At 40.0% G+C, this 27,581-nt stretch overlaps 2 protein-coding genes across 4 annotated transcripts; one reads left to right on the top strand and one right to left on the bottom strand.

The window, feature by feature from the left end:
* The first annotated feature begins 4,830 nt into the window (after nt 1-4,830).
* On the top strand, nt 4,831-22,066 carry LOC131229089 (deSI-like protein At4g17486). 3 transcript variants are annotated; one of them, XM_058224951.1, is made up of 4 exons: nt 4,831-4,853; nt 6,408-6,736; nt 18,130-18,417; nt 21,446-22,066. In XM_058224951.1, the coding sequence occupies exons 2-4, from the start codon at nt 6,445-6,447 to the stop codon at nt 21,688-21,690; spliced, it is 825 nt and encodes a 274-aa protein (XP_058080934.1). In that variant the 5' UTR covers nt 4,831-4,853; nt 6,408-6,444; the 3' UTR covers nt 21,691-22,066. The 3 variants fall into 3 exon arrangements, with proteins under 3 accessions (XP_058080934.1, XP_058080932.1, XP_058080933.1); XM_058224949.1 differs by lacking the exon at nt 4,831-4,853 and adding an exon at nt 4,875-5,020; XM_058224950.1 differs by lacking the exon at nt 4,831-4,853 and adding an exon at nt 4,876-4,994.
* Nucleotides 22,067-24,196: 2,130 nt separating this feature from the next.
* LOC131229090 (homeobox-leucine zipper protein ATHB-40-like) lies at nt 24,197-25,381 on the bottom strand. Its single transcript, XM_058224952.1, has 3 exons — nt 25,220-25,381; nt 24,814-25,127; nt 24,197-24,519 (listed from the first exon to the last, which is right to left on the bottom strand). The coding sequence occupies exons 1-3, from the start codon at nt 25,305-25,307 to the stop codon at nt 24,298-24,300; spliced, it is 624 nt and encodes a 207-aa protein (XP_058080935.1). The 5' UTR covers nt 25,308-25,381; the 3' UTR covers nt 24,197-24,297.
* Nucleotides 25,382-27,581: the final 2,200 nt, after the last annotated feature.

Here is a 27,581-nt window from a genome sequence, read left to right as displayed (position 1 = left end):
CACGGGTTCTGCAAGTGGGTTTTCAAAATCTAGTCAAACCGTTCGGAATTCAGCTCGAAAGTCTTGACAATTCAGACTCAGGTGGAAGAAATGAATAGATTCTTCCATTGATGTCTCTTCTAAAATCTGCAACTGGGTTTTGAAGATTTACAGATTTTACAATTGGGTCCTTGAAATTTCCTAGCGCTGTTTGAAATCGAACTCGGAGAAAATCGAACAGAATTTTGAATTGATTTCCTAGTTAAAATCAAACAAATTTTTGAACTGATTTCTTGGCTTTTCAATTTACGTCGATTCCAAAGTTGGGTCTTGTAGCTTCGAGGTTTCAGCAAGTGGGTTTTGACATATCTATAAATTGTTTGAAATCTATCTCGAAATGCATGAATTTAGAACTCTGCGTAAGAAAATGAAAAGGTTTTCTAATTGATTGTAATCATAAATCGCTTGTTTTATGCAGAATGGAAGAGAAAAGTGGAGTGAGAAAGGGATTGATTGGCAGAGAAGAAGAGAAGCCGCGTCGCCGAAGATTCTCGTTCTGGCTCTCCCCCACAAATCACCCTCCCAGTTTCGATCCTTGTTTGAGATTTTTCTATTGCGGTTCTTAAAAGATTGATATTAGAGATGTGTTCTTATCCTGGTGAAGGGTAGGGCAGTTTCCCATGGGATTGCACACCCGGCCAAACGAAATAGGAGTTTGGCATCCCTGGATATGCCAGTCATCCCGAACATGCATTAATTTTGGCCATGAGATACACCAATATAATCAATTGACACTGCCATCATTACTTTAAATCTGATCCCATTCACCCTAATACCATTGAATCTGCCTGGCCAAATGGGCCCTTATAGATTATATGTGGGGTAATAATTCTTTCAATACACCATCCAATCCACTCCAAGGATGCACCTAATAAGGATTAATGGACAACACTGCATGAAATATCCCCTTGATTTTTGAATTGACTCAAGTTTAGTTAGACAGTTAAGTGGCTTAAATGATGAATGAATTGAATGTCATTAAAACACTACAGTAGTCTCGCGTGTAGATAAGGAACGGATTGGCTACTCCCCCTGCCACCATCATGGTGGCTGGTGGTTGGTGCTCTTTGGGCCCCACCATTATTTATTTGTTTCATCCATTCCGTTCATCCATTTTTACAGATAATTTTAGGCCTAATATTAAAAATGAGAGGTATATCAATCTCAAGTGGACCACACCACAGGAAAACAATATTGATTGGATATCAACCATTAAAATCCTCCTAAAGCCCACCGTAATGTTTATTTGACAACCAATGTATTGATTAGGTCATACAGATCCAGATGAAGGGAAAAAAAAAGATCAGATTGATCCAAAACTTTTATGGCCCCCAAAAAATATTTAATGGTTGACGTTCATTCAACACTTTTTCCTATAATGTGGTCCACTTGAGATTGGGATATACCTCATTTCTGGTGTCATACCATAAAATGATCTAGAAAAATATATGGACGGCATGGATGAAATACATACATCATGGTGGGGCCCACAGAGCACCGACCATCAGCCATTGGCTGGTGGCAGGGGGAGTAGCCAATCCGTTTCCGTAGAAGTATACATTAAAAGCTTAAAATAGATATGCGATTCATGATTAAAGGGCAGATTGCTACTTATGTACACACATCACACGTGTACAGTCATTTAAGACCGTCAAATCTTTCCTGATTGTGAACTGTGGATAAGAAAACTACATTGAGTAGACAATCATAAAGGTTTGATTGGGGCAATGAAAACACAAATCCTGCTGCCAGAGCGAAGTGGCCCACACGCGTGCATGTCATGCTGCATGTCTAGTAGGTGGATAGCTGCATGGATACAGATAATGACTCGAGGGCCCTCATCACCTTTAGCAGTGGCGTGGACGTAGGGAGATTTGATTGGTGGGCCATCACATAATCGGCAATAAAACCTTAAAATAGGCCTGGGCCTATGTTTGGTAGGAACGCGATTGGGAAGTGAGGACATCACCACACTCAATTGTGGTGGGGACTGGGACCCAGAACCAGCAACAGCAATGTGTGTGGTAGTGTGAATGTGGGGCCTACCTGGTTCTATGCCTTGTATGTCTAAAGCCATTCATCTATTTTGTCAACTCATTTCTATAGCAGCATTGAAGCAATGTTTGGTCCATCCATGGGTGTATGATTAGGGGTGTATACGAGCCGAGTTAGCTCAGTTGGCTCGCTCAACTCGGCTCAAAAAAGTTCGAATTGACTTGGTTTGAAGCTGAGTTCGAGCTAATTTTTTGAGCTTAAAAAAAATTTCGAACAGAGTTTGAGTTTACCTGAACTCAACTCAACTCATAACGAACTCGAATCGAACTAGTTCAGTGACTTGGTTACTGGCCAATGGCAAGAAAGGTATGTATATGAAACAAATACTATTTTCCCTTGATTTTGATGTTGCGTATAAGGTGTTTGATGAAATACTTATAAACAGTTACCATTGTTTTACATATAGTGAGAAATTAAAAGTGCATTGCATGTATTTGTGAATATGCCGAGAGGCTCGATTTTGGCTCAAACTCAACTCAAATCAGTCGGAGTTGCTTACCGAACCGAGCCGAGCTACCAGTCAAGCTCAAGGACCGAGCAGAGTCGAGTTCGAGCTGGGGTCAGCTAGCAGCCGAGCTGAGTCAAGCTGAGGCCAACTAGACTTGATTCTACTCAGTGTACACTCCCATGTATGACCTATTAACAAGATGGATGATAAATGAATATTACAATTAGCTCTAAAAGGTTTTAATTGTGAGCATTCATTACCTATTATTTCCTATGGTTTGGTCTAATTGAGATTTGCATGGGCTGCATTTTTAGAGCCTGTTTGATTTCCGTGTATAAAGGAAATACCCTTGAAAAGGTCATTATTACCTTTTTACTTTGAAATTTCAAATGTATTTCCGTCTTGAAAATTGGTCAAAAAAGTTGACTTAAATATGTGGACCCCACTATGATGTACATAACATATCCACATCGTCCATATATTTTATTAGAAGATTTTAAGGCCTAAGTCCAAAATTGAGACAGATGCAACACTCAAGTGGCTCATACCATAGGAAACAATGGCTTTAAACGTCTACCATTGAAATTTATTTTGTTTATTGGGCACATATTAATGTTTATTTGTCATCTAACCTATTCATTAAGTCATAAAAATATTGATAAGGGGTAAACACAAATATCAGCTTCATCCAAAACTTTTGAGGGACATAAATTTTTATACAGTAAGCATCTAATTTCCACTGTTTCCTGTGGTGTGGTCCATTGGAGCTTTGGATCTACCTCAATTTTGGGTTCATGCCCTAAATGAGGCTAACACATAGCATTAGCGGTATTGATACATCATGTATATCACAATGGGCCCTATATTCATTTGGCAGCCATCCTTGAGTCTAGCACTGCAAAGTTAAGCCGTCACGTGAGAAACGATGAAGTAATTATTACTTAATTTACCAAGTAATTACCTTTTACGTGAAAAATCAAATCAAACAGGCCCTTAAGCACATGCATGACTTAGCAAAATGGCTTAATGATATAGATATGCAACACATACATGGAGGTGGCCCATGGTCAGGGTACCACCGTCATTATTGTGTCACCCCACCATAAGGCTTATCTTGTGTCATCCGACCATAAGACCTACCTTGATTTATGCATTGTATATCTATATAGTCCATTGACTTTGTTAGTTTATTTTAGACTTTACTCTCAAAATAATCCCATGGAAATTTAAGGTGGACCACACTACAAGAAGCAATAGTTATTGACAGTTAAAACCAAGCTTGAGATAATGCCCATATTCGTGTTTTTCTTTTCATCCATCTTGTTTTGGTGCCCTTATCAATAGGTCAGAGAGGTCAAAACTTATTTTACACTCAGAGAAAGTTTTTAATCCTAGGCGCTCAATGACTATTGTTTTCTATTGTGTAGTCTATCTTAAATTTGAATCTGCTTCAATTTTTTTTCAGCATCTCCTAAAATAAGGAGGCAAAACAAATGAACGGTATAGATATACAATGCATGCACTGATGTGGGCCTTATGGCCAGGTCTCAGGCCATTTGGGACAACACACAGCCCACCGTGCACAACTGGCACACCACCGTTGAGGAAGCGAAGGCTTCACTGTGTAGTCCGTGTCTCTCCGTACAGCACCAATCAAATTTCACCAGGTTACCGCTAGAAAGATTTGATTGGTGGACCGTACGTCATCAGATATGGGCCGAGTACGTGCTCGGTTGACAGACCTGCCCGATGGTCACCCGAAATCTGTGATCACCATCGAGATCGGCTCATAAAGATTAAAGGTCCCGCGGGCTACCATTTGGGGCGGGAACAAAAAGCGCTCTGAAAAGAAACGGACGTTTGTCTGTAACCAAAGGAGAGAGAAAGATAAAGCGATAAGAAGGCATTGGAGAATACACGATCGAGGATTTACACAAAATACGCGGGTTTTCAACCCTGACAAATGGTCCCGTGATTCCGTAATCCTGACCGTGATCTGATGATTCCTGTAGCCTATGGACCATAACCCAGAAATATCCGATACTGGAAGATCCCAGAGATCAATTGCTGGAATCTTTAACTGTATTTCTTTTATCAACCGTCTATCTCCAGGTTGATAATCTGAAGGTTCAGATTGCCTATTGACGAGATATCTGATAAATAGTCCATCCAAGGTGAGACACAACAGATCAGCGGTCCGGATTACCGAACCATAGTACCCACTCATCAGAATGGCAAACCCGCGTACACTGTGGAAAGACGTGGGCCGAGTACCATATAATTTGTCAGCCATTAGCGAGAGAAAGACAGAGTGAGCTTCTTCACCTCTCTTTCTTCTCCTAATTTTCCGGAGATTTTTTATTTCTTCAAAGGATTTCCCGGTTTCCGGTTTCTGGTTTCTGGTTTTGCTCAGAATGACTGAACTTCTGTCATTGTAGCTGTTCTTTCTCAGGTGGTTTTTCTGCTCAGAAGTTTTTGGTGGGTTTTCTTCCTTCTGTTCCTCCTTTTTTTTTTTTTCTTTTCTTTTTTGCATGGTATACATTTTTCTTTTCTGGGTTTTGGGTATTTTATAGAATTTTTTTTTTTAATTTATATTGATTTATTATTATTATTATTATTTTTTGTGGTTTTTTTTGTTTTTTATATGTTTGATTTTTTATTTATTTTTGGAATGTTTGTGTAATATTATTTTTTTTCCTTGGAAAATGCAAGGGGTGTTATTATGATTTTTAGTGTATTTTCCCCCTTTTGGAACTTGTTTTATGTTTGGAAAATTTCCATGAATAATGGGTTTCTCTGCTTTCATGTTCTTCCCTCATTTTATTTTATTTTATTGGAAAATGCTGTGGGCGACACTGTGATTTCATTATGCTCTTTTGGGTAATTTGGTGTATAGATATATTTTTTGTTGGTATGAGAGAGTGTCAGTATAATAATCTTCAAAGCATGGGTCTGTTTTTGGTGATTAGGAATACTTTTTTATAGTATGTTACAGTTAGAGAAGATACACTTGTAGTTATTTTGCAATGCATATCTGGCGATTATCTTAGGAAAACCATGGACTATTCTTACGAACTTGCTTTGTAAATCATAGGAAGCTTAAAATTTTAAAAGAAAAATCTTCTCTCTCTATATAGATAGATAGATATAGATGGATAGATAGATAGGTGGCCTTTAGCTTAGGGGCCACAAGTAAAATAATTCGCAGTTTTTGGATTTCTAGTCTTAGTGGAATTTCAAAAAAATAAATCATGAAAGGATGCTCGTGTGGATGAGAAGCATCACTTTCTTTCCAATACAACCCAAACGAGTCCCATTTGACAATTTCTGGTAATGAGAACTTTCACATGCATCACTTTCTTTCCTGCAAACTTGTCGCCTTTTTATAATATCCAAGTTGAGTAAAAGGTGGGCCTCATTGTTAAGATTGCCTGGGGCGAAAACCGGGATGGTTCATTCATCAGGTGTGCAACACTGACGAAATTAAGTTAGTGGTCTAACTCAATGTGTGGTGTGTCCCACCGAATGTGTGGGTTGATCCAATTTTCCAACCAGGTGATCTTGATGATATGGCACACTTTTTGAATGGCTTGGATGCTCCACAGAAATGACACATTAGTGGAGAAAGTAAAGGGTGTTTTTATTATGTATGTGGCATTTCTCTTTGGAAAAATTCTAGAATCAAAAATTGTTTTTCAATGCTTCTGAAGTGACAATGAGCCAAATGCAGCCTAAACAATTCTTTTTTTATTTTTTTTATTTTTTATTTTTTATATTTAAGGTTGCTTCATAACAAAGGTAAATAAGCTCTTAGAGCCTGCTGATTTATACCTGTTTTTTTTTTCCTCTCTTATATTTTTTGCAGCTTGTTGGTGTGATTTTATTGATGGAGAGGGTGCTCGATGCTTCTGTTGTTTCACTATGCATACAAGCTGGAATTGGGCATTGATCCTTTCCTGTCTCTCCAGCGAAGAATACGAAACATGAAATCAGGAACAGAGAAGGGTTGGCACTCTATCATGCCTCTCCACCTGAGGGGAAAATCAGCCACCCGTTTTTGCATGTTCTCCAAAGTCCGCTCAGCAGGCCTCACCCCCGGGAACACACCTGTTTATCTTAATGTGTATGACTTGACGCCCATGAATGGGTATGTCTATTGGGCAGGCCTTGGGATATTTCACTCCGGTGTTGAAGGTATTGCTGCTCTGCCTTCTTGACTAAATCCTGCTTTTCTTGACTGAATGCTGTAGTTCATAAAAAGCCGACTTCTGTAGATATTTTGCTCTTGGCATGGATGGATTTTGGTTGCTCTTGCTTATTTAAGAATCATAAGCTTTTGGGTTGTTTCTCTTGTCATATGGTGCTTATGCTTTATTCAAGTAGTTATGGTAGCTTATCATCTATAAAACAAACCGAAAGAAAACAAGGACAATGGTTGCACGGTATTGGATAAAATGGAGCTTTTGTACATGAGGAATCACACCAATCGCTGCCGCATCCTTATATGAATATGGCAATGCAATTGTGGCTCACAAGGGTAGGGTTTCGAACCCTTACAAGGAACAAAATATGATATGGGAGGAGGCTTATGGTGATCGTGGTAAGATTTTTGAATTTATTTGTGAAATGGAATTAGTTGTCCTACTCTTATGAGGCAGAAAGTTTACCAGGACAAACGGCCAAAGTCGTTTTGTTCTCGGTCTTGATTTAGTTTCAATTCGTATTACTGCAAAAATTACTATCTTGAGCAAACACCGACCTTGCAAAAGCAATGTGCATCTTTGAAGGTTTGAGGAAAACTTTCCACTTTGAATTGATCTGGTTATCTCATCCTCAAAAGAATTTTGCTAGTTGGTAGAAGAATGATTTTTATGAGGGCCGTTTGGGTGTTCGTCACCTTGCAAATCAAAAGCTATGAGGTAAGAATTGAGGAGGTGGAAAATGGAGAAGTTTGGCAATTATAATTTGAGAATTTGGATGCTAGATGAACTTTCCAATCCAGATGCCTAGGAAGAAGTAGCCTCCATCTCTGATGGACAATTGTGATGATTTTTTTTAGAACACTAGTCTTTTGAGTGTGCTCTGATGTGTGTTATCCTTCTGACACTGAAGCTCCCAAGCTACACCTCAGGTTGAGGGAGATAGAGCTTGAACATATTCCCATCACTTAGCTATGGCTCAGGAGTTGGGGATAAGGCTTAAATGATGATGATGAGCTATGGCTCATGGGAGCAGGTGATTAGTATTAAAGGTATAGAAGGAGGAGTGAGTGTGACGTAGTGTCTACATTATGACAAAGCATTTGCTCCTTATGGTGACTTAAAAGACTTTTTTTCATAACTAGAGTGTGATCTAGCATAAGTCTTTTAGGATTGTTGTTACTACCACAAAACAGCAGATGCTTTTCATCCATTTCTAATACTCTTTACTCTAAAAGAAGGAAAAAAAAAAGATTCTTCTTACTTGAAGGGTTGAATTCCCACAAGCCTTATGGTAGTACTGTAGTATACAAAATCTTGGCAAAGGTGTTAGCCCTTCAAATCAAGGAGGTTAGGGGATTTTCTGCAAAACTTGATCATAGGGTACTTGTTAAGGAACACAAATTCTTGGTAGCCCAAGGCTACTAGATCTATTACTGCGCTAGGTAGATTGATGTGCTTCGAAGTCCCAGCTCGTGTTGGGCCCATGCTTGGGTTGTATTTAGAAGCCTGCCAAAGTTGTGGGCCATGCCCATATTTATTGGTGTGGTTCAATCCGATGTTATTAGCTTGGACTCTATGACAGTAGCCGCATACAGTATGCCTGTTGAAAGATAGATATTATCTGGTGACACTAAAATAACAATTAGATAGTAAGAGGGTAATGCATTCTGTTAAAAGCTCCGTAAGCAACAATTGTTGTTCCTTCGTATTCTTGGTTAGTTCCATTCAATTGTCACTTTCCTATAATTGATGGGTTTTTACTTTTATGTAGAGTTTCGGAAATGGTGTTTTTTTTTAAATGGTCAGTATATCGATCAAAAAGGAAAAAGAAAGAAAACTTTTTAGTGTTTTGATAATTAGAGAAAAAGAAAACTCTAATTACCATTCCATAAGGAAAACATTCTTGTTTCTAGTAATTAAGGTTGTAAAACCCAGAGGGTGCGTGAGGCTAGAGCCAGATTGTGGTAGATCTCATTGGCTTAGGCTTGAGCTTATAGATTAAAGGGAATGCATCATCTCTGCCATAGCACCACCTATTTATTATAAAATATTTTTTTAGCCACAACTTTAATTTATCAAAATTTCCAGTTAATATCTACCCTTTTGGAAACCATTTGCTGGAAGGGTAGCTTGGTGAAGGGATGCAGTTAGGGGTGTCAGTGGGCCAGGTTAGCCCGTCGGGCTTTCGGGCGTGGCCCTTACCACAGGGCCCATCTTGATGCATGTAGGCTATATCCATGTCGTCCATCCGTTTTTCCAGATCATTTTAGTGCCCGATCCAAAATATTAAGTAGATCCAATTCTCAGGTGGATCAAACCATAGGAAACAGTGGTGGTTGAACGCCTTGCTGTTAAAAACTTCCTAGGGCCTACCCTAATGTTTTCGTAATGTTTATTTGCCATCCAACCTGCTGATAAGGTCAAATAAACCTGGATGATGGGAGAAAGCAAATATCAACTTGATACAAAACTTTTGTGGCCCATTAATGTGCAATCACTGTTGTTTCCTATGGCCTGGTTCACCTGACAATTGGATCTGCTTCATTTTTGGGCTCGTGTCCTAAACGGATGGACAGCGTGTATATAGAATACATACATCAAGGTGGGCCCATGGTAATGGCCGCACTGTTTTGGGTGAGGCCAGGCTGAACCTAATCCGCTCCCATCCCGAGGAGTTCTTTTCGGACGCAGCTTTCGTGGATCCCCGGATCCACTAAGGTGGATGGATCCCTAACTGCGGAGCGCACCTCCATGTGCGTATCTTATATCCATTCCGTCCATAGGTTTATCCGGCGCATTTTAGGACATTATCTCAAAAATTTAAGTAGATATAAATCTCAGGTGGAGCACACTACAGGAAATAGTGGTGATTAACCATTAAAAACTTTTTATGGGCCATGAAAGTTTTAGATCAAGCTAAAATTTATGTGGTCCCTTCATCCAGGTCTTTGCGAGCTTATCAATAGGTTGGATGGCAAATAAACATTTTGGTGGCCCCTAAGAAATTTTCAATGGTTGGAGTTCAACCACAATTTTTTCCTGTGGTGTGGTCCAACTGAGGTTTTTATCTGCTGCACTTTTGGGCCCATGCCGTAAAATGAGCTGTTGAAACGGATGGACAACATGGATTTGCATATGTGGTGGGTAGATGTTCCTTACCTATCTTATTTAAATTGATGGCAATGGAAACTCCTGGCTTCTACCTTTGGTCTATAGTCCAAACGACCCTGCTTTGAGACATGAGTTCTAGGATGAACTTGGTTGGTCTTTAATAATTCCTGTGGTGTTGTCAAATTTGGTCGCAAGTTGGGTGGATCAAGGATCACAACGAGTGTGAAACATTTCAATGCCTTCATAAAAATTAGTCTTATTGACCCTACTCTTCAAGGCATGAAATACACTTGGTTGAATAAGCAAGAGCTGCTCGTGTTGTGCTGATTAGAGAGGTTCCTGGTCTTTACCTAGTTGGAACAGCTTTCTGGATAATCAGAAAGTGCTTACAAATAGTGTCAGATCATAAACCCCTTTGTCTCCCTTTTAAGATGGAGTGTTGGGGACCTAGAATGTTTGGTTTTGAATACATCTGGTTGGAGCATCCTGGATTTGCCTCGGCTCTTCGGAGGTGGTGGGCTTCATTTGATTCCTCAGGAACTGCAGCTCATTGTCTATCTTAAGGAGAAGCCGAAAGTATGGAATGAGGAAGTGTTTGGTGATCTTAAGGTTGCTAAGTGCTAAGGGCAAACTCCAAGTAGAGCTAGATGATTTGGAAAGAATTGAAGTCAGGTTCTCTGTTGACGAACTTTGCCTCTGGGAAATTTTTAGTGCAAAATCTTTGGAGATGTTCTAGGAGAGAGGAGGCCTTTTGAAGACAATCTAGGGACAAATGGCTCAAGGAGGGTAATAGCCAAAGTTTTGAGTATTGGTATCAGCTGGTGTTTTAAATAGCATATGTTATGTAGCGTGTAGTTATAGGTACATGGCATAGCTTAGCCTTGATGCTTTGTAGTTCATGAAAATAGCTTAAGTCGCGGGTAGCCTATGCCACATGCTAATTTGTGTATGTTATACGCTGCATAACCTACTCTACACGCTACTTAGCTTACACTAAAAGTTATTTTTCAATAAAATATTAAAATAAATTAATGTTTTCAATGATTTCTGACATTTTTATATTTTTAATAAGCTTTTCAATGATTTTAGTACAATTACAGCGTTAAATCAATTTCTTTGCCCTTTCTTTATTTTTATACTTAACCTTTGCCATATTTTTCCTATTATTCTAGGTTGCGTTTGGTTACACCAAATATCATGAAATTTCATTATTATTCAGTAATTTGGTGCAAAATATCATGAAATTTCATGATATTGGGTGCAACAAAGCGCAACCTTAATTAAAGATCTAGAAGTAGTGTGTAGCTTACGCCTCATGCTTCAAAGGGGTCAGTGCTACGCTACATGCTATTCTCTAATTAAAACACTGGTATCAGCCCTCATATTGGCTAGCCTGCTGGCAGATACCATACGAGCTGCATTGGTCGGTATGAGGGCCTTTATATTGATACTGTCTGGTAATAGTTTTTTTTTCCAATTTTTTTTATATAAAAAATATATGATTTTTTAAAAATTAAAATGGGAGGATCTTCATTTTTTTTTGGGTGTAATGGGCCATTATTTGTTAAGAAAGTTTTTTGTGGCATATTTGTTAGCTTGACCTACCCAAGAGGCCTCAATCAAACACAAATCAAGCATGATTTAGTGGATTAAGACTCATTACATATAAATGCAACAAAAAGAAGAAGGACAAATGAAAAAGGTGATGGTTTACCCCTTCTAATAATTTCCCAAAATGGTCCACTCCGCTTCGATGTTTCATGAATCCCTCTCAATTATTCGATTTTGGTCCTCAAAATAGGCCTAGATCTAGTTTTATATTAGTTTCTAAGCTTCTTTCATGGTTGAAATGAAGAAGTAGAAAAACGAGAGAAATTTGAAAATAAAAGAATTCACAATGGGGTGTGATGGCCAATGGCCATATTGGGCTGTAACGACCATTACCAATATGGGGCATATTGGCTGACATGGGCCACTATGCCCCCTTTTTTCATGACGGACCGCTTCACTCCTATATTGAGGTCTCCAGCTTATTAGATGAGCTGGTAGAGACTGCAGTGTGTGTGAGTGATCCAGGATTCAATCCCTGGTATTGTTACCTTTCTTTAAAAAAAAAAAAAAACCACTCCTGTATTGTGTAATGGGGTTGACCAATATGGTTACATAATGGTCTATATGGCAGTAACATGACTGCAATGGCTGATATTTCTGTAATGTAACTGTTTTTCAAACCATGATGACAGCAATGCCACCTATTTCCGCAATGTGGCTAGTGCTAGGAGGAGAGCAAACTGGATTTCTATTATTAGAAATGAGGAGCAATTTTCAAAGGAAAGGAGTAAATCTATGATATCTTCATTAGCTTCTTTGACAGAGCTCTCTCTCTCTCTCTCTCTCTCTCTCTCTCTCTCTCTCTCTCTCTCTCAAGGTTTTCACATAGCTTTCTCAGGTGATCTTCCCAACAAGCTGTTTCTGGACAGGATTGAGTTCATTTCTATCTCAGTCCTAAAAGGTCTGAAGTTGGAGCTCTCTATTGAAGTAATAGAGACAGTCCTTTTTTTATTCTCCCGGTGATCGTCCCCTGGGACCTGATGGGTTCCCTCAATTATTTCTTCAAAGATACTTGAATGTGATCAAAAGTGATTATTGTTGTGCTCGAGGAATTCCATGATCTGTCGATCATCAACAAATCTTTGGAAGCTTCCTTTGTTGCACAAAGAAAGTTGGTGTCGAGATTGTTGCCAACCTCAGACTCATCAGCCTTATCGGTAGCATATTCAAGCTTATCACTAAAGTACTCACTTCACGACGGAAAAAAGGTTATTAGCAGTGTTATTTCTCTCTTTTTTTTAAAGCTTATATTTGAGATTATTTTTGAAAAATACTGAGCACAGTCATCCATGGTCGATTAGTTTTGTGGCCTTTTATTGTGAATGAGCTTGTTGACCACTTCACGAAGAAGGGGATTAAAGGCTTCCTTTTCAAGGTGGATATGGAGAGAGCCCATGCTTGCATGACTTGGAAGTTTCATCTGTACTTTTTGGATTAGATGGGCTCTAGTGAGAGTCGGAAGTGCTGGATTGGTTTGTACATATCTTTCCATTGGTTTTCTGTTCTCTTCAATGGAACTCCCTAAGGTTTCTTCAAGGTTAAGTGTGGTATTTGGCAAGGCGACGTCTCTCTCCACCCTTTTCCATTGTGGCTGAGTCTTTTTCAAGGCTTGTTAAGAAGGTGGTGTCTGTTGGTCTTATTTGCAGCATGGCAATTGGAAATGACAGGGTCCCTCTTACATGCATCCAGATATGGGAGGCTGATAATGGCTGTGATATTAGTGATCTGTCCGGCAGGAGTGGTTCACCTATCTGGAGTGCAGTTTCATGGGCTCAGATCTTCTGATCCAGTCATATGTGATCAAAATTGGCAATGGGGATAGAGTGAGATTCTGGCTAGGTATCTGTTGCTTGGAGGTCACCTTGGTGGATTTGAGCTCCATTGCAAATTAGAGATGTGCTCCGTTGGATACTTTTCTCCATCAATTGGGGGCAAGATCATTTGGTTCCCTTTCAGTGAAATCTGAAGGATGAAGAGATAACTAGCTTGGCATTGCTGCTTGATATGTTATAGAAGGTGTATTGCCCTGGGGCCAGGTACAACAAAAGAATATGGGTGCTGGAATCAAATGATGTTTTATCTGTTAGATCTTTAGCATGATCGCTGTTGGGTTGTCCTGTTAGGATAGCGGCTTTATCCAAGATTTGGACATCTATGGTCCCATTGAAGGTGTGGACTTTTGTCTGGATAGCCTTCCTCAATAATATCCTCAAGTCCTTTAGATCATCTCAAGAATCAAGGGATGGTTTTGGCAAATAGGTGTCTATGCAGCGAGAATGAAGAAACAATCAATCAGCTCTTCCTGCATCGTTGCTTCATGAAGGAGGTTCAGGCTTCAATCTTTTTCCAAGTTTGAAATTATGTTATTCTTCCTGCTCCTTTGGGAGTTGATCAAAAGTTGGTTAGTGGTAGTGTGGGGTCCTATTGGCAGACTTCTCTAGAATTTAGTGGTTTTTGCTGCTTTTTGGGCTATTTGGCTTGAGAGCAGTAATAGAATCTTCAATGGTAAGGCTTTATCTGCTCACAGTCTGCCAAATATCTTTAGCTTCATCATATCTAAGCTAGGGTGACCATATGTTCAAGGGGTTGTTTGCGTTGACGATTCTTGCTAGATGGTATGATCTCCTTCTCAGCCACTGGCATAGCCCCAAGAGCATTGTTTCTTGGAAACCTCTCCCCTGGGCCCTTTTAGGGGCTGATTGGCATCGAAGATTCTAACTACATTGAAGCAGTGACTCTTGCTTGAAGCCTGCAAGCTTGCTATGGAGTTTGTGGTAGAAGGACGGATTATCTTCGAAGGCAATTCGAATAACGCCATCTCCAGCAGCAATGGCCTTTCCTGCCCTTGGAGAGTGGCAAACTTGATTGAGGAAGTGTGGGATGTATGTGATGGTCATGTGGTCTCTTTTTGGCTGTGTTCCTTGAGGGGCTAATTTCGAAGTCGACGATCCTGCTAAAGATGGTGTTAGTAGGACCAATCTTCTCATTGTTGATAATATATGATGTGGTTGTTGTAGCAGTTACTGCTTGTCTAGTGTTTTCTTTGTATGATTGCATCCTTGTTGCCTTTTGTTTTTGTATATTTTTTTTTCTTTCTAATAATATTTCTGATTATCCATACAGAATCCCTTTCTTCTGATTTCTAAACTGTTTTTGAACCTATTTAAACCCTCAATTTCTTGTCCATTGTTCAGAGGGTTAGGATCTTCTGATCCGGTTTTATTTTAATCCATAGCCACTTTTGGTTCCATGAAATCAGCTTTTTGGACTGAATCATGTGCTCACTTGAACAAGTGGGTTCATCATTTTGCTATTCACGTCCTGATGCATTGGGACACAATAATTCCCGATTGGACAGGACTAATGATATGTCACTACCATTTTTAAAAAAAGTTTTGGTGTCTCATTTTCTGTATATGTGGTATAAACATGTTAATCTCTACCACATATAACACCAATACCTTTGGATAATTGTGCCCTTGGAATTAGTCTTCACAACATTGTTTAAGAGAGGGTAAATTCGTCTTCACAACATTGATTAATAGGGTAAATTCGTCATAAAATATAGTTGTCTGGCTGGGAATGGTTGAGATTTTACCGCACAAAGGCCGATGTAGATTGCACCCGCTTCCTTTCACTTCTTGTAACGCATCTAGCCCGCACTGGCAGATCCTCTTTCCCAATTAGGAAACTATGAGAAAGGCTCTGTGGGGCCCACCCTGATGACAACGCAGCATCCACTGTGTACATTTGTTGCGTTGGCTCATGCTCGGATGTCAGCCCAAAAAAAAGGTGGATCGGGGACTTAATGGACTACAACAAGGGAAATAGTGATTGGTCCTTGTTGTCAGAGCTTTAGTTATTGTATTTCACATTTCCTTTGGTGCTCTCTTTAATAAAATTATTGTTACCTTTTCAAAAAAAAAAAAAAAAACAGTGAGGGGAACAATGAGGATGGTCACCCACTGTTACCTACTCTCTGTATGTAACACACCTAAGTGTGGCTCCACCTTTCCCTTTGCCCGCCCCCCACCTTTCCCTTTGCCCCCCCTCACTTCACATTTGTTGCATGTGCCATACCCTAGTAATCTAAGACCATTTCACAATGTGCATGTATCAGCTCAAAGAATAACATTAAGACCATGGGTACTTTAGGACAGAAATATTGGTTTGCTAAGGTGGTGAAGAAGAGAAATATTGAGATGTGTCGATGTCTTTAATTGAAGTAAACAAAGGATATGTGCTTAGTTATTGATGTTCGGTCTTAGGAGGCAGGTCCCTTCATCTGCCATCACCTACCCTTAGTGAATGTAGGTTTGCTAAGGGACGAGCATGGTTTCATTAAATTTTCTTTCTCAAGGCCAACGGTCAATGGTTCCTTGAATAAAACTGAGTTTTTAGCAATCAAATTGGTGGTGGAAGTCTTTTCCAATCGGGTGGCGGATTGTTAATGGTGGAAACAATTTTTGCAATACAATAGGTCTCTGGGGGGATCTCGCTTTTATTTATAATGTCTTAAGATGTGTTCTCGTAATCTGGAGATCACCTATCGCTAATATTGCTGATACCTTAGCTAGCGAAGGAGTCCTTTCTTTTTCTTTTTGCACAGGGGGTTTCTTATCCATTACCTTAATTGATCTTTGTAGCTTTTTCCCTGTGAGCTTTCTAATAAAATTTTGTTAAAAAGGATTTTTTTTTTTTTTCTTGGAATAAAAGAAAAAAAGAGACATTAGATTGGGTGGCAACTTTTGAAAGCTACTTTAGGTGGTGAAGAAGAGAATCGAGGAAGCCGCGTGACTTAAATAAATATTTGAATTAATTGTGGAGTGATAGTGATGTTTTCCCTAAAATAAAGTCCCCCATTAGTTGCTAGGTCTTTGGCCTTTCTAGTATTAGGTGGGTCAGGTTTGAGTAGACTCGGGCTCTCCTAGCCAACTTATGAAGTGACCAACAATGTTGTCAAATTGCATATGTGATTGCATGTGACCACATATGCCATTGCACAATTGCATATGTGACCGTGTGTGTGTGTGTGTGTGTGTATCGTGATCTCCTACACACTAGTCCGCACGAGACATATTTGTGATCTTAAAGTGTGGCATAAAGCATAAAGCATCGCTGGTCTTATAGCATGCTTTGAAATTTACCCTTCAGTTTGATTGGTACGGGCAATCACATAAAACTCCAAATAGCTCCAAGGGCATCTCTCCACTCACCTGGAGTTCTATGTAATCACTGCATATCAATCACAACTGAATGGGAAGTTTTATAGGATAACTGGGACAAAATGTTGGGCAGTTCAGGACCAATACGACTATCACCAAGACCTATATTTTGAACCTTGATCTACAACCTCAATGAAAGAATATTGGAATTTCGGATTTAAATAGAGAAGTTAGGTATTTTGATATTTTTACATTGAAATCTATGTTAAGTGGTAGGTTCAAGCAGGCTTCTCTTGTGGCATAAGTCACAGACATCCACTTCCTCCTCATATTCCTGGATTTGACACTTTTTGAGCTCATCAAAGTGTAGCGCCTAAAAATCACATTTTCTTTTGAGCAACAGTGAAATTTTGTTAGAAGCGCATAAGAGGAATAATACAAAGCATGGTTTTAAATATCCGCTATGATGCTGTTGTCTTGGCCCGCCCTAATATGTGATATGGGGGTGGATTGGTCTGTTTAAGAAAAAAAAAGGGCCATAATGGTCCGTATTAACTGATACAGGCCATATCAGTGCTGATAGGATTGATACAAGCTGATACAACCATAATGGCCCGCATTTTTTTTAAAAAAAAATTCCAAATTTTCTCTAGTTTTACTTTCACTTGTTTCTTCATTTCGAGCATAAAGGAAGCTTAGAAACTCATTTTATACAATTTTAAAAAAAAAAAACTGATTTTATACTAGATTTAGGCCTATTCAAGGGATAAAAACACAAGATCTGAGTGATATTCGATTAATAGAAGCCGAATGAACCATTTTGGTAAAAATTAGAATGAGCAGATAACTATCACTTTTCTGGGCCCACTACCTCAATTTATTTGGAGTGGCTTGGGTTTTGCAAGGGTTGGTAGCTCAAGTGGCAGACTGAGTGAAAGATACCTCGTTTCAACACTCAGGTCTTGGCATCGATTCCCTAGTGGGGGTGGCTGACAGTGAAGTGTGAACTGACAATGGGTGTACTAACAAGCTAACCAAAAAAAAAAAAAAAACTGGCCTTATTAGGGTATGGGCATAAGGGGCATCTCATCTTATGGGGCCATCCTCTGCAAAATGCTTCCTTTTGCCATTATGTGGAACACGTGGAAGGAAAGAAATGGGAGAACTTCTGAAAGCAACCTTCTCAATCAGCTTCTCAAAAGTAAAGCATCCCTAAGTTTTCCTAAACGAATTGTTGCCAGCAGCATCAATTATCAATGCTACTCACTCGGAATTACAAGTGACTATTCTTTATGGAATGATTGATTCATGCATTTATAGAACATGTTTAACTACTGTGAGTTCCTATCGTAGTGGTTGGAAGAGCAGTATGTTGGTATTTGGTAATTTCAGGAAATTTAGGGGTAATTATTTATGTTATTCCATTGATTTTGTGAAAGATCTTCGGTATTTTTGCTATGATGGAAGTTGTTTTGACAGCTCACATACATGTATGCAGTTCATGGCGTGGAATATGCATTTGGGGCACATGATTTTCCGACGAGTGGTGTTTTTGAGGTAGAGCCTCGGCAATGTCCTGGCTTCAAGTTTAGGAAGTCGATATTCATGGGCACAACATGCTTAGACCCGATCCAGGTGAGAGAGTTCATGGAGCGCCACTCTGTGAACTACAACGGCGATACCTATCACTTGATTGCAAAGAACTGCAACCATTTCTGCAAGGATATCTGTTACAAGCTGACCGGGAACTCAATCCCGAAATGGGTTAATCGACTGGCCAGAATAGGTATGTAAATAAAGTTGCACACTGTTTGAAAGATACAGATATGCTTGTGGTTCTAAATGTACAATACATCTATTTGGGGGGGGGGTTTATGGACCCATATCGGCTGATACAGGTGGGCCGTTATGGGGCTGGATCGGCCCATATCATATTGCTAATTTGGGGGCTGATGTGAGGCCCACTGCCAATGTTCAAAACCATGTTCCACTATCGATGCTATACCTTGTCTGACACTTTGGAAAGTGCTTTGAAAGTGGGGTTCAAAATCCTTCCCTTCCAAGTGGTTTTTCTCATTACTCATTGTGAATGGAGGGAATAGGGCTTATCAGCAAATGTGCTGATGTGCAGAATTCTGCCCATTAGGGACCATGATCTGTGGATCCAAACCGTTGTTTGGTGGGTCCCACTCCAGGTGTGGTAGGTGACCTGAAAATCTCCCATATTGGAAGATCCTAACTATTCGATTGTTGGACTATTCACATTAAATTTGGTCCTCTTATTTCTCCTCAACCATCTATCTGTAGACCATTGGTCCAAGTGTATGAATCTACCAATAAGGAAGGTTTTCAAAGCTTCACCGATCTATGGTAAGATCCATTAGATCAATAGTTTTGATCACCAAATTGTGGTCCCAAATGAACTGAAACTTGCTCATCAGCATGCTATATGTTAGCTGATGAGCAGCACTAAGAAATTCCTCCTGTTTATATACATTTTCCTTGTTTCTATGTATGCATTACTTTCTATGTCCATTTTCTTAATATATCTATGCCTATATGTGTCTATACTATATATATGTGTGTATGTGTCCGTGCTTGCAGCGTTTGGCCAATTTTATCCCTCTAATTAGTCATTAGGAGTGACAGAGCCTTTGCTTTTTTCAGTCATGTAGCCCTTCACCCCAAAGACATTTTTGTCTTTTCAACTCCTTCCTAGGAACATCCCACACCTCTTCTCCTCTTTCGTGTAGCATGCACGGAAGACAAGAGCATCGAGGAGCCCATGTCACAATGGTTCTATGGGGCCCAACGTGAGAGTTGTGTGCAATCCACTCTGTACATCTCTATTGCACCAGCTCATTTTAGCATGTCAGCCCAAAAACGATGGAGATCTAAGGCTCGAATGGGCCACAAATTCGGAAAAGTTGGGATGGGTTGTTCACCATTGATCCCTTCTCTTTATTTCCCTCATGTATACGCCCCTGTATGTACTCTGTACACGTGCGTTGCATGTATACCCTATTCCCTACTATGTATATATCGTTATCAGCGTTTTAAATAGTTTTGCTATGTAGTGTGTAGCTAACGCTGCATAGCATGGCTTAACCTTAATGCCATATAGCTCATGAAAATAGCTCAAGCAATGTGTACTCTACATGCTAATTTTGCACACGCTACATGCTGCATAGCCTCCAAAACTTTCCAACCCCTCCACCATGCTAAAGCCCACAAAAGATCAGGGATTGACTTTGGCATCACCCACGATATTCCAAACAACGATAGAAACCGAAGCTAAACTTGGATACTCCTTCAAAGAGTAGATCCCCAACCAAATATCATCCCAAAACTTCACAAGATGCCCATCACCAACTGAAAAATACACCCCTTAATCCTTCACTCCAATTCCACAATTTGACCTCCACGTCTCCGCAGCCTTATACATCAACGATTTTTTTCAGCCACCATCTTGAATCCTCAGCCCCATATTTTCTCATTATGATCTCTTTCCAAAGATTATCTATTTCCCTTCTAAATCTCCAAAACCACCTTCCTAATAACACCTTGATAGTTGCCAACTTTGTAATTCCGGCCCCTCCACTTGGCTTTGGTTTGCATACGTCATTCCATTTCATCAAATAAAATTTCCTCTTTTCCTCTAAACCATTCCATAGAAAAATCCCTCCTAAGCTTTTCCAACTTTTTAATAGCCCTCATGGGAAACTTGAACAAAGAGAAAAAATATAGCAAGAGATTCGAGAAGGCGGCATTGGTTAAGACGAGTCTACCACCCAAAGATAAATATGATGCCGCTTCTAAGACGACAATTTCTTCTCAAACCTCTCGATCACCCGATCTCATTAGTGTTGAGTGGGCTTCCCAGTACATAGCAGAAGACCCAGATAAGTGGAGGAGAATGAGCCTACCCTACAACCAAACACTGTTACCAACTTCTTCAACACCACCTTAGAAGTACCAATGCCCACATCTCACATTTTAGGGAGTTTACCTTTAACCCCAAAACTGCTTTAAAACAACAAATGATCTTCGTCAAGTTATCGACGTGAGCCGCATTGCATCATAAAACACCAAAATATCATCCGCAAACTGAAGATGAGACACTTGAAGATGGCCCCTATCCACCCTAAAGCCACTAATGAAGCCCAAAGAGACACCTTTATGCAACATTCTACTAAGGGCTTCCGCCACCATAAGTAAAAGAAGCTGCGAGAGCAGAACACCCTGTCTTATGCCTCTCAAGGACTTAAAGAAAACTCTTCGGCGATCCATTATCTAGGATCAAGAACTTGGCAGAGCTGACACACCTGGATATCCAATTTCTCCATTCATCCCCAAACCCAAGCCGACCCAGCATATAATCCAAGAACTCCCACTCAACATGATCATATGCCATCGTTAATTTTTTGCTCTTTTTTTCCCCCCTATTATTGTAGGTTGTGTTTGGTTGCACCAAATGTCATCAAATTTCAGTGTTAATCAAACTAATTTGGTGCTAAATATCATAAAATTTCATGATATTTGATGCTACCAAGTACAATCTTAATTAAAAAATCTAGAAGTAGTCTATGTAGCTTAAGCCTCACGCTTCAAAGAGGTGAACGCTATGCTACATGCTATTCACTATTTAAAACACTGATCACAATACCATTGGATGGGTTTATCGTTCCTTTTTTTTTTTTCTTTTGACAATACCAGTTTGTGTTCATGTCCAAAATACCCATTTCTGATGAATGTTTTATTGCCCTTCAAATGCCAAGATATCAATTTTAGTCATCCAACTGTTTTTTCTGTAGGGTCAGTCTGCAACTGCCTACTCCCCGAGGCACTTCAGGTTTCTGCAGTGCGGGATGAACCTGACTACCCGCCCTATGACAGCGAGAGGAGGAGGCTGAGGACTGCATTCAGCTGCTTGTCTTCAATCTCGATGCGGCAGAGGCATCTGTCAACATCGTCTCTCTTCCTACACTCGCCGTTGAAAGGGTGCCTGACCCCATGGGAATTGAGAAGGTCCACCAACAGCTCAATGAAGGAAAGATAAGCGTTCTCCCTCTCATTCAACACGTTACATTGCTGGAAATGGCATATGGTTTCGACCATCTTTCTCAACCAAAAGCTGGCGGGGGATTTGTTAGCTTCAACGTTATTTGGTAACCAAAAGCTATATGTTTTAAGCTCTCTGTAGGATGTAGAAGCAGCTTTTCTTCCATTTTGAGCTTTGTGGGTGATTCTCATTTTTCCTTTGTGATGCTGTATTTTTCTGTTAGATTTCTAAGTGTATTCTTCTGTTAGATTTCTAAATGTATTCTTCTGTTAGATTTCTAATATACTGTTATGTTAGCAGCAGAAGAACCATGATAGGTTGCAGTTGTGTTTGAGCTCTAACTGATATTAATTGAAGCTTTCATTTCTCGCAATCGTACCTAAACCCTTCTGTTAACTTCACTACCATTCGATTCAAGTGAACAACCTTCTTGCTTTCTTGTTTATGACCATAACACGTTGAATATCAGCTATTAGGCGATATTACGGGTAGGCCACGCTAGCTAGTTGTCAACAGGGGACTATAAAAACATTGTTTCATATGAGCTTGTAGTGTGCATGTGTGGTGGGTAATGCATGCATGCATGTTCATGGGCCTGCAGAGGCATGTGTGGTGTAAGTCCTCTTGTGATGCTTGATTTCTGATGGTAAAGCATGTCTAGAAGGATTGAAAAAAGGAACCAAGTACCACGTCCAGCAATGGAAGGGTATACCACCTACGAAATGATGAGACGGGGCATGGGCCACTGGTTTTCAACTGTGATCAGTTGAAGTTTCTTCTGGTCTCTACCAATGTCGTGGACTGGTAGTGGAAATCAAGTGGGAGTGATTCGCCAATACACGAGTAGCAACAAGGATGATAAGACGGAAGTGGTAGTAACTTTGTACCATGGTGGAGAATCTGCAGCAGCAGTTGAATGGAAAGTTGTTGGGGGATAGGGGCGCTGACGGGAACCCACTATTTCCTCCACCAGATAGGCAGCAGGTTAGCTTTGTACTATTCTAGAGCTGAAAGCCAAAACGATGGGTTTATTTATCAGTCTGAAAACTCGAAAACTCGACTGAACTGTCACTTATTTGAGCTTTTCTAGGTCTTGAACACCATTAGTCAGTAATATTTAATATTTAAAATATATAAATATTGTAGAGGCTTTTGTCGATTCAACTTGACCGAGTTGACTGAGACTTGAACAAGTCTTGACCGAGTCATAACCAGTTTTATTTTATTTTATTTGAGCTTTCGACTTATAGCACCCTCCCCCTGGGCCTAAAGACAACTAACACCCTCATGCATTTTCCCAATAACACCTTATATTTTCCAAATATGGTAAAAAGCCGCCTTGCTTACATTTTTTTTTGACGAAAAACTAGCTATCATTAGGTTAGCAAAATATTTATTTTCTGACCCTCTTAAATCCTCAAAACCCCTAGCCTAACCCTTACATCTCCTCTCTTTCTCCCAAACCCAAAACCTCACCTGAAAAGATCTTTCATGGTCTATAGTCAACTATAATGGCTCTGCAATTGTTACATATTGTTGATGGATATTAACCACATGGTAGTTTTTGTCCTATGATTCACCTGAAAAGATCTTTCATGGCCTATGGTCAACTATAACGGCTTAACCACACGGTGGTTTTTGTCCATAGATAGAAGTTGCTATTTGGGATAACGCATGAGGGTGTTATTTGTATTTGAATCAAATGAGAGGGTGCTATGTGTCACAAAACCTCTATTTTTTTAAAACCATATCTTGTTGCAATCTAATCAAGTCTATTTTATTCAGAGTTATTATTATTATTTGAGTTTAAACCATGGTATTTATTGGATAGGGGTATGTTGTCATTTCTTAAAAATTTCAAGGTTGTAGTCTTTTTGAGAACCTATGAAAGTGCAACATCGTTTTTCGAAAAGCTTCACTCACTGAATTTTTCTTTTTTTTAAATTTTTTTATTTTTATTTTTATTTTTTTACACACGCACACACATCCCCACACACTCACACTAGTGGAATTTCACCACCTATGGGTACTCGAACCCTTGACCGGGAGTTGAAACTCCTGAGAGTCTACCACCGGAGCAGGAGCAAGGACCCTCACTGAATTTTTCCTGTGCTTCCATTGATTTCACAAAAATACATTGTTGTTTTAATTATCCAGAGTTCCAACAGGGTAGTGAACTTGTGTTGGTCTGTCGCGAGTCTCGTGACTCACTGCTTTGCACGTGGAAACAGATCTGAATCAACCAACTAGTGGGCCCCACCATGGAATGCCCAGAGTAGGCATCATACAGGCTGGACATTTGGCCTTTGAAATCACAGTAAAAGTAGTGAAGGAAATCCACATTCAAAAGGAAGAACTCTCATCAATGGACAACCAGGACAACCCAACTGGACCACCTTGGGGACCATTGAACAGACCGTCTGGATTCACAGTTGGTGCAGCGATGATGAAATTGAGAACCCCTTGAACAAAAAGAAAATCCTACGAAAGAGAACTCCAAACATGATCAATGTAGAGTTTAGTTGAGACTTAGGATTGGTGTTTTAGTCAAGAAAGCATCTGGCTATTTACATGAAAACGATATTTACATCATAAATCACATGATTATATTTCATACAAGTTGGCCCACTCCATGCCATTCATGCTACTTTCAGGCGCGTATAAGAAATTCTCCACAAATTCTCCAAGAAAAGGCGCATTGACGGAGAGAGAAGAGGTTGGACGAGGACTTTCGCCTTCTGAAACTCTGTCCACGGGCGCCTTACGATCAGAAAGCTTTCTTGCTTCCTTCTCAGCTTCTGAGAGCTCCTCCCTAAGCTTGAATACCTGAAATCCAAGTAATTCTCTCTATACAAGCGGAGATAAAGAGTTGGGGCCTGTTTGGATGCACCCGATGGACAGTTCCACTTGCATTTTTGTCCAAAATGGAATGATTTCTAAGTAAGAAACTAAAGTCATTTCATTTATGAGTTGGACAGTTCAGAACAACTTCAAGTACATCCAAACAGTCCCTTAATAGTCCTAATATCAAAAGGGTGTTTTGTGCCCAACACACACACACACACACTCATGCATGTCTGCACATGCACCCACGTATGCATGCATGTTGGAAATACAAACCTCAGCTTCGAGCCGGCACTTCTCAACGATGACCGTCTCATGCGCCGTCTTTAGCCTCGTGTACTCTTCCTCAAGCTGCTTACTCTTCCACCGCGCCCTCCGGTTCTGGAACCACACTGCCACTTGGTCAGGGTCCAGCCCCAGCTCACTAGCCAGGCGAACCTTCCTCGCTGACTCCAGCTTACGCTCGCTCCCAAAGTTCATTTCCAAGAAATTCACTTGCTCGGTACTGAGCTTCCGCTTCTTCTTCAGCCCTGCCACTGCCGCTGATTCTCCTTTCCCCTTCTTCCTCCTTCGCCGTCGCCTTGCTTCACCTATACACGAAAAAAACATCATGTAGACATATAAATGGTGTGGACCACTATATAAATAAAATCTAATACTTAGAAAATCAAAGTCTATATACCATCTTCTGGTGTATGTGCGTATATGTCTGAATATAATTCAGAAAATAGCATCATTTGCTCTTCTACTTGATTCATGGTATTTGTCATTTCTCTTCCCCTTCTTAGCTTTCTCTTCCTTACTGAGCTCTCATGGAAGTGTGCTTTCTCTTTTGGATGCAAGAGTCGTTGTGGAGATATTTATATTCGTTTAGCTTGAAATTGCCCTTGATTGATGTGGGTAAATGCAGAAAATGCCACTCTGGGATTTTGGGTGGATGGCTGTTTGTGGTACCTTGATATGGTGAAAGGTGGAAAGTGGGTCCAGAGCGGGTTAGGTGTTACCCGGTAGTTGTTTCTGTGACTGTGGGGCCCACCTTGATGTATGTGTTGTATATCCATGCTGTCTATCAGTTTTTTTAGCTCATTTCAGGGGATGGTTCCAAAAATGGAGCAGATCCAAATCTCAAGATGACCACACCAGAGGAAACAGTGGTCATTGAATGGCCACCATTAAAAACTTCATAGGGCCCACTGTAATGCTTATTTGCCATACAAACCTGTTGATAAGATCACACGGATTTGGATGAAGGGATTAACACAAATATCAGCTTGATCTAAAATTTTCATGGCCCCCAAGAAGTTTTAATGGTGGCCGTTCAATCCCTACTTTGTGGTGCACTTGAGATTTGAGTGTACTTCATTTTTTGGGACCATAGTCTAACATGAGCTATAAAAACTGATGGACGGCGTGGATATGCAACACTTACATCGAGGTGGACCCAGGGTCGGGGAAACACCTTGCCCTTGTTATGTTCCCTTGACTCTTGCAATCCTATCGACGAGGACAGCCTCCTGAATTTCCAAAAACATGCATTCTCATTGGGTTTTCCTTGCATTGGATTTTTGAGGGGTTGTATACTTGTATTGGTCTGATTGGAGGCTGTTATTTGCTACTCTGGCAGAGCATGATTCTCGATACTCAGACACTCAGAAATTGTACACGTGGCATATACTAATACAAATTAAATGAACTAAATTGTGAAACCCACAGCTAAATCACAATCCTAAAATTAAATTAGTTGAAGAATTGTGGACACTTGTTTGTGGAAATATGACCATTGATTTTTATTTATTTTTTCAATTTTAAACGTCCAGTAAATCTACCAAATCCAATGGTCAGATGATGGAGCGTAATTTTAGCTTACGATGCATCTTAACTGGGACCCATAATTCGGACAGTTCAATTTGAATTAGTTGCATGCCACGTATGCAATTTTAAAGTGCGTGTGTATCATCCATCCACTTTTGCAGGGTATCAAGCTTTGCTCATCTGAGAAACGTTCCATATTACCAAATGGCCTTGACAAAGTGCATTATCTGGTGTAGAAGTGAGGGTAAAAATGTCATTTTATAGTATTTTTTCGTCAAGCAATTTTCACAGGCGAAGTTAGCCATCTAAGATAGTAGGGATAGTTTAGGCATTCAAAAATTTTGGGTAGTAGCATCATAGGTGTATGTTCCATACACCCTACAACTATTTAAAACCCAAGGCTATAATGTGAGTTTCCTACCTCTTTTAAATGGTAATCACCCACCTGACATAAATATGACACGCATATGAATCAATCCAGACCATCCAAACCATGGCCTCCTTTGTCGATGGAGCAAACACTGTAAATCACACTGATCAGACAACCTTACCCATTTGATAGTGGCCATAAAATCTTAACCATTGATCCGATCCGATGACCATCGATTTTGGCACATGCTACATCCGCTCTCGGGCCATCGCTTTGGACAGTCCTGATCGATGCACATGTATAGCATGTGTACATACTCAACTCACCACCATTTAAGAAAGAGTGGAAAACACATGGTATTCTGGACAGTAATGAAAAATCAAAACTTGATTAAGGCATGCTAATGAATAAAATAAAGAGAAAATTACATTTCTTTAATCCTTTTTAACCATATTCGTTGTCATCCACACACATACTCTAATAAAGGGTCCTCGAAGTGGGCAAAAACCACATTTTTTGATGATGTATCTGGCTCAGATCCCAACGTCCCTCACCTTACACGAGGGTGGGCCATCACCGAACCCGGATTGAGTACTACTTATGGGTTTTATCCATACCGTACATCTATTTTGCGATATCATTTTAATACATTGGCCCAAAAATGAGGCAATCCAAGGATCAGGTGGACCACCTCAGTGATAATGAAACCCACCGTGATGGTTAATGGCCATCCAACCTGTTCATAAGGTCACATAGACCTGGATGAAGGGAAAGGACAAATATCAGCTTGATCCAGAACTTGTGTGGCCCACAAAAAGTTTTCAACTGTATGTATTTAATATCTACTGTGTGGTCCATTTGG

The sequence above is a fragment of the Magnolia sinica genome, chromosome 16 (genome assembly GCF_029962835.1).
Source record: "Magnolia sinica isolate HGM2019 chromosome 16, MsV1, whole genome shotgun sequence".
NCBI lineage: Eukaryota > Viridiplantae > Streptophyta > Magnoliopsida > Magnoliales > Magnoliaceae > Magnolia > Magnolia sinica.
Note: the sequence above shows the minus strand (reverse complement) of the source record. Positions and strands in the feature narration are given on the sequence as shown.

Bases quoted from the DNA above. Each gene is read 5' to 3' on its own strand.
- LOC131229089 (XM_058224951.1), top strand. From the start codon at position 6,445: ATGCTTCTGTTGTTTCACTATGCATACAAGCTGGAATTGGGCATTGAT. The intron at 6,737-18,129 runs GTATTGCTGCTC...ACATGTATGCAG, and splicing joins ATTTCACTCCGGTGTTGAAG to TTCATGGCGTGGAATATGCA. The intron at 18,418-21,445 runs GTATGTAAATAA...TTTTTTCTGTAG, and splicing joins TAATCGACTGGCCAGAATAG to GGTCAGTCTGCAACTGCCTA.
- LOC131229090 (XM_058224952.1), bottom strand. From the start codon at position 25,307: ATGACAAATACCATGAATCAAGTAGAAGAGCAAATGATGCTATTTTCT. The intron at 25,128-25,219 runs GTATATAGACTT...TTTCGTGTATAG, and splicing joins CGCACATACACCAGAAGATG to GTGAAGCAAGGCGACGGCGA. The intron at 24,520-24,813 runs GTTTGTATTTCC...CTTGGATTTCAG, and splicing joins AGTGCCGGCTCGAAGCTGAG to GTATTCAAGCTTAGGGAGGA.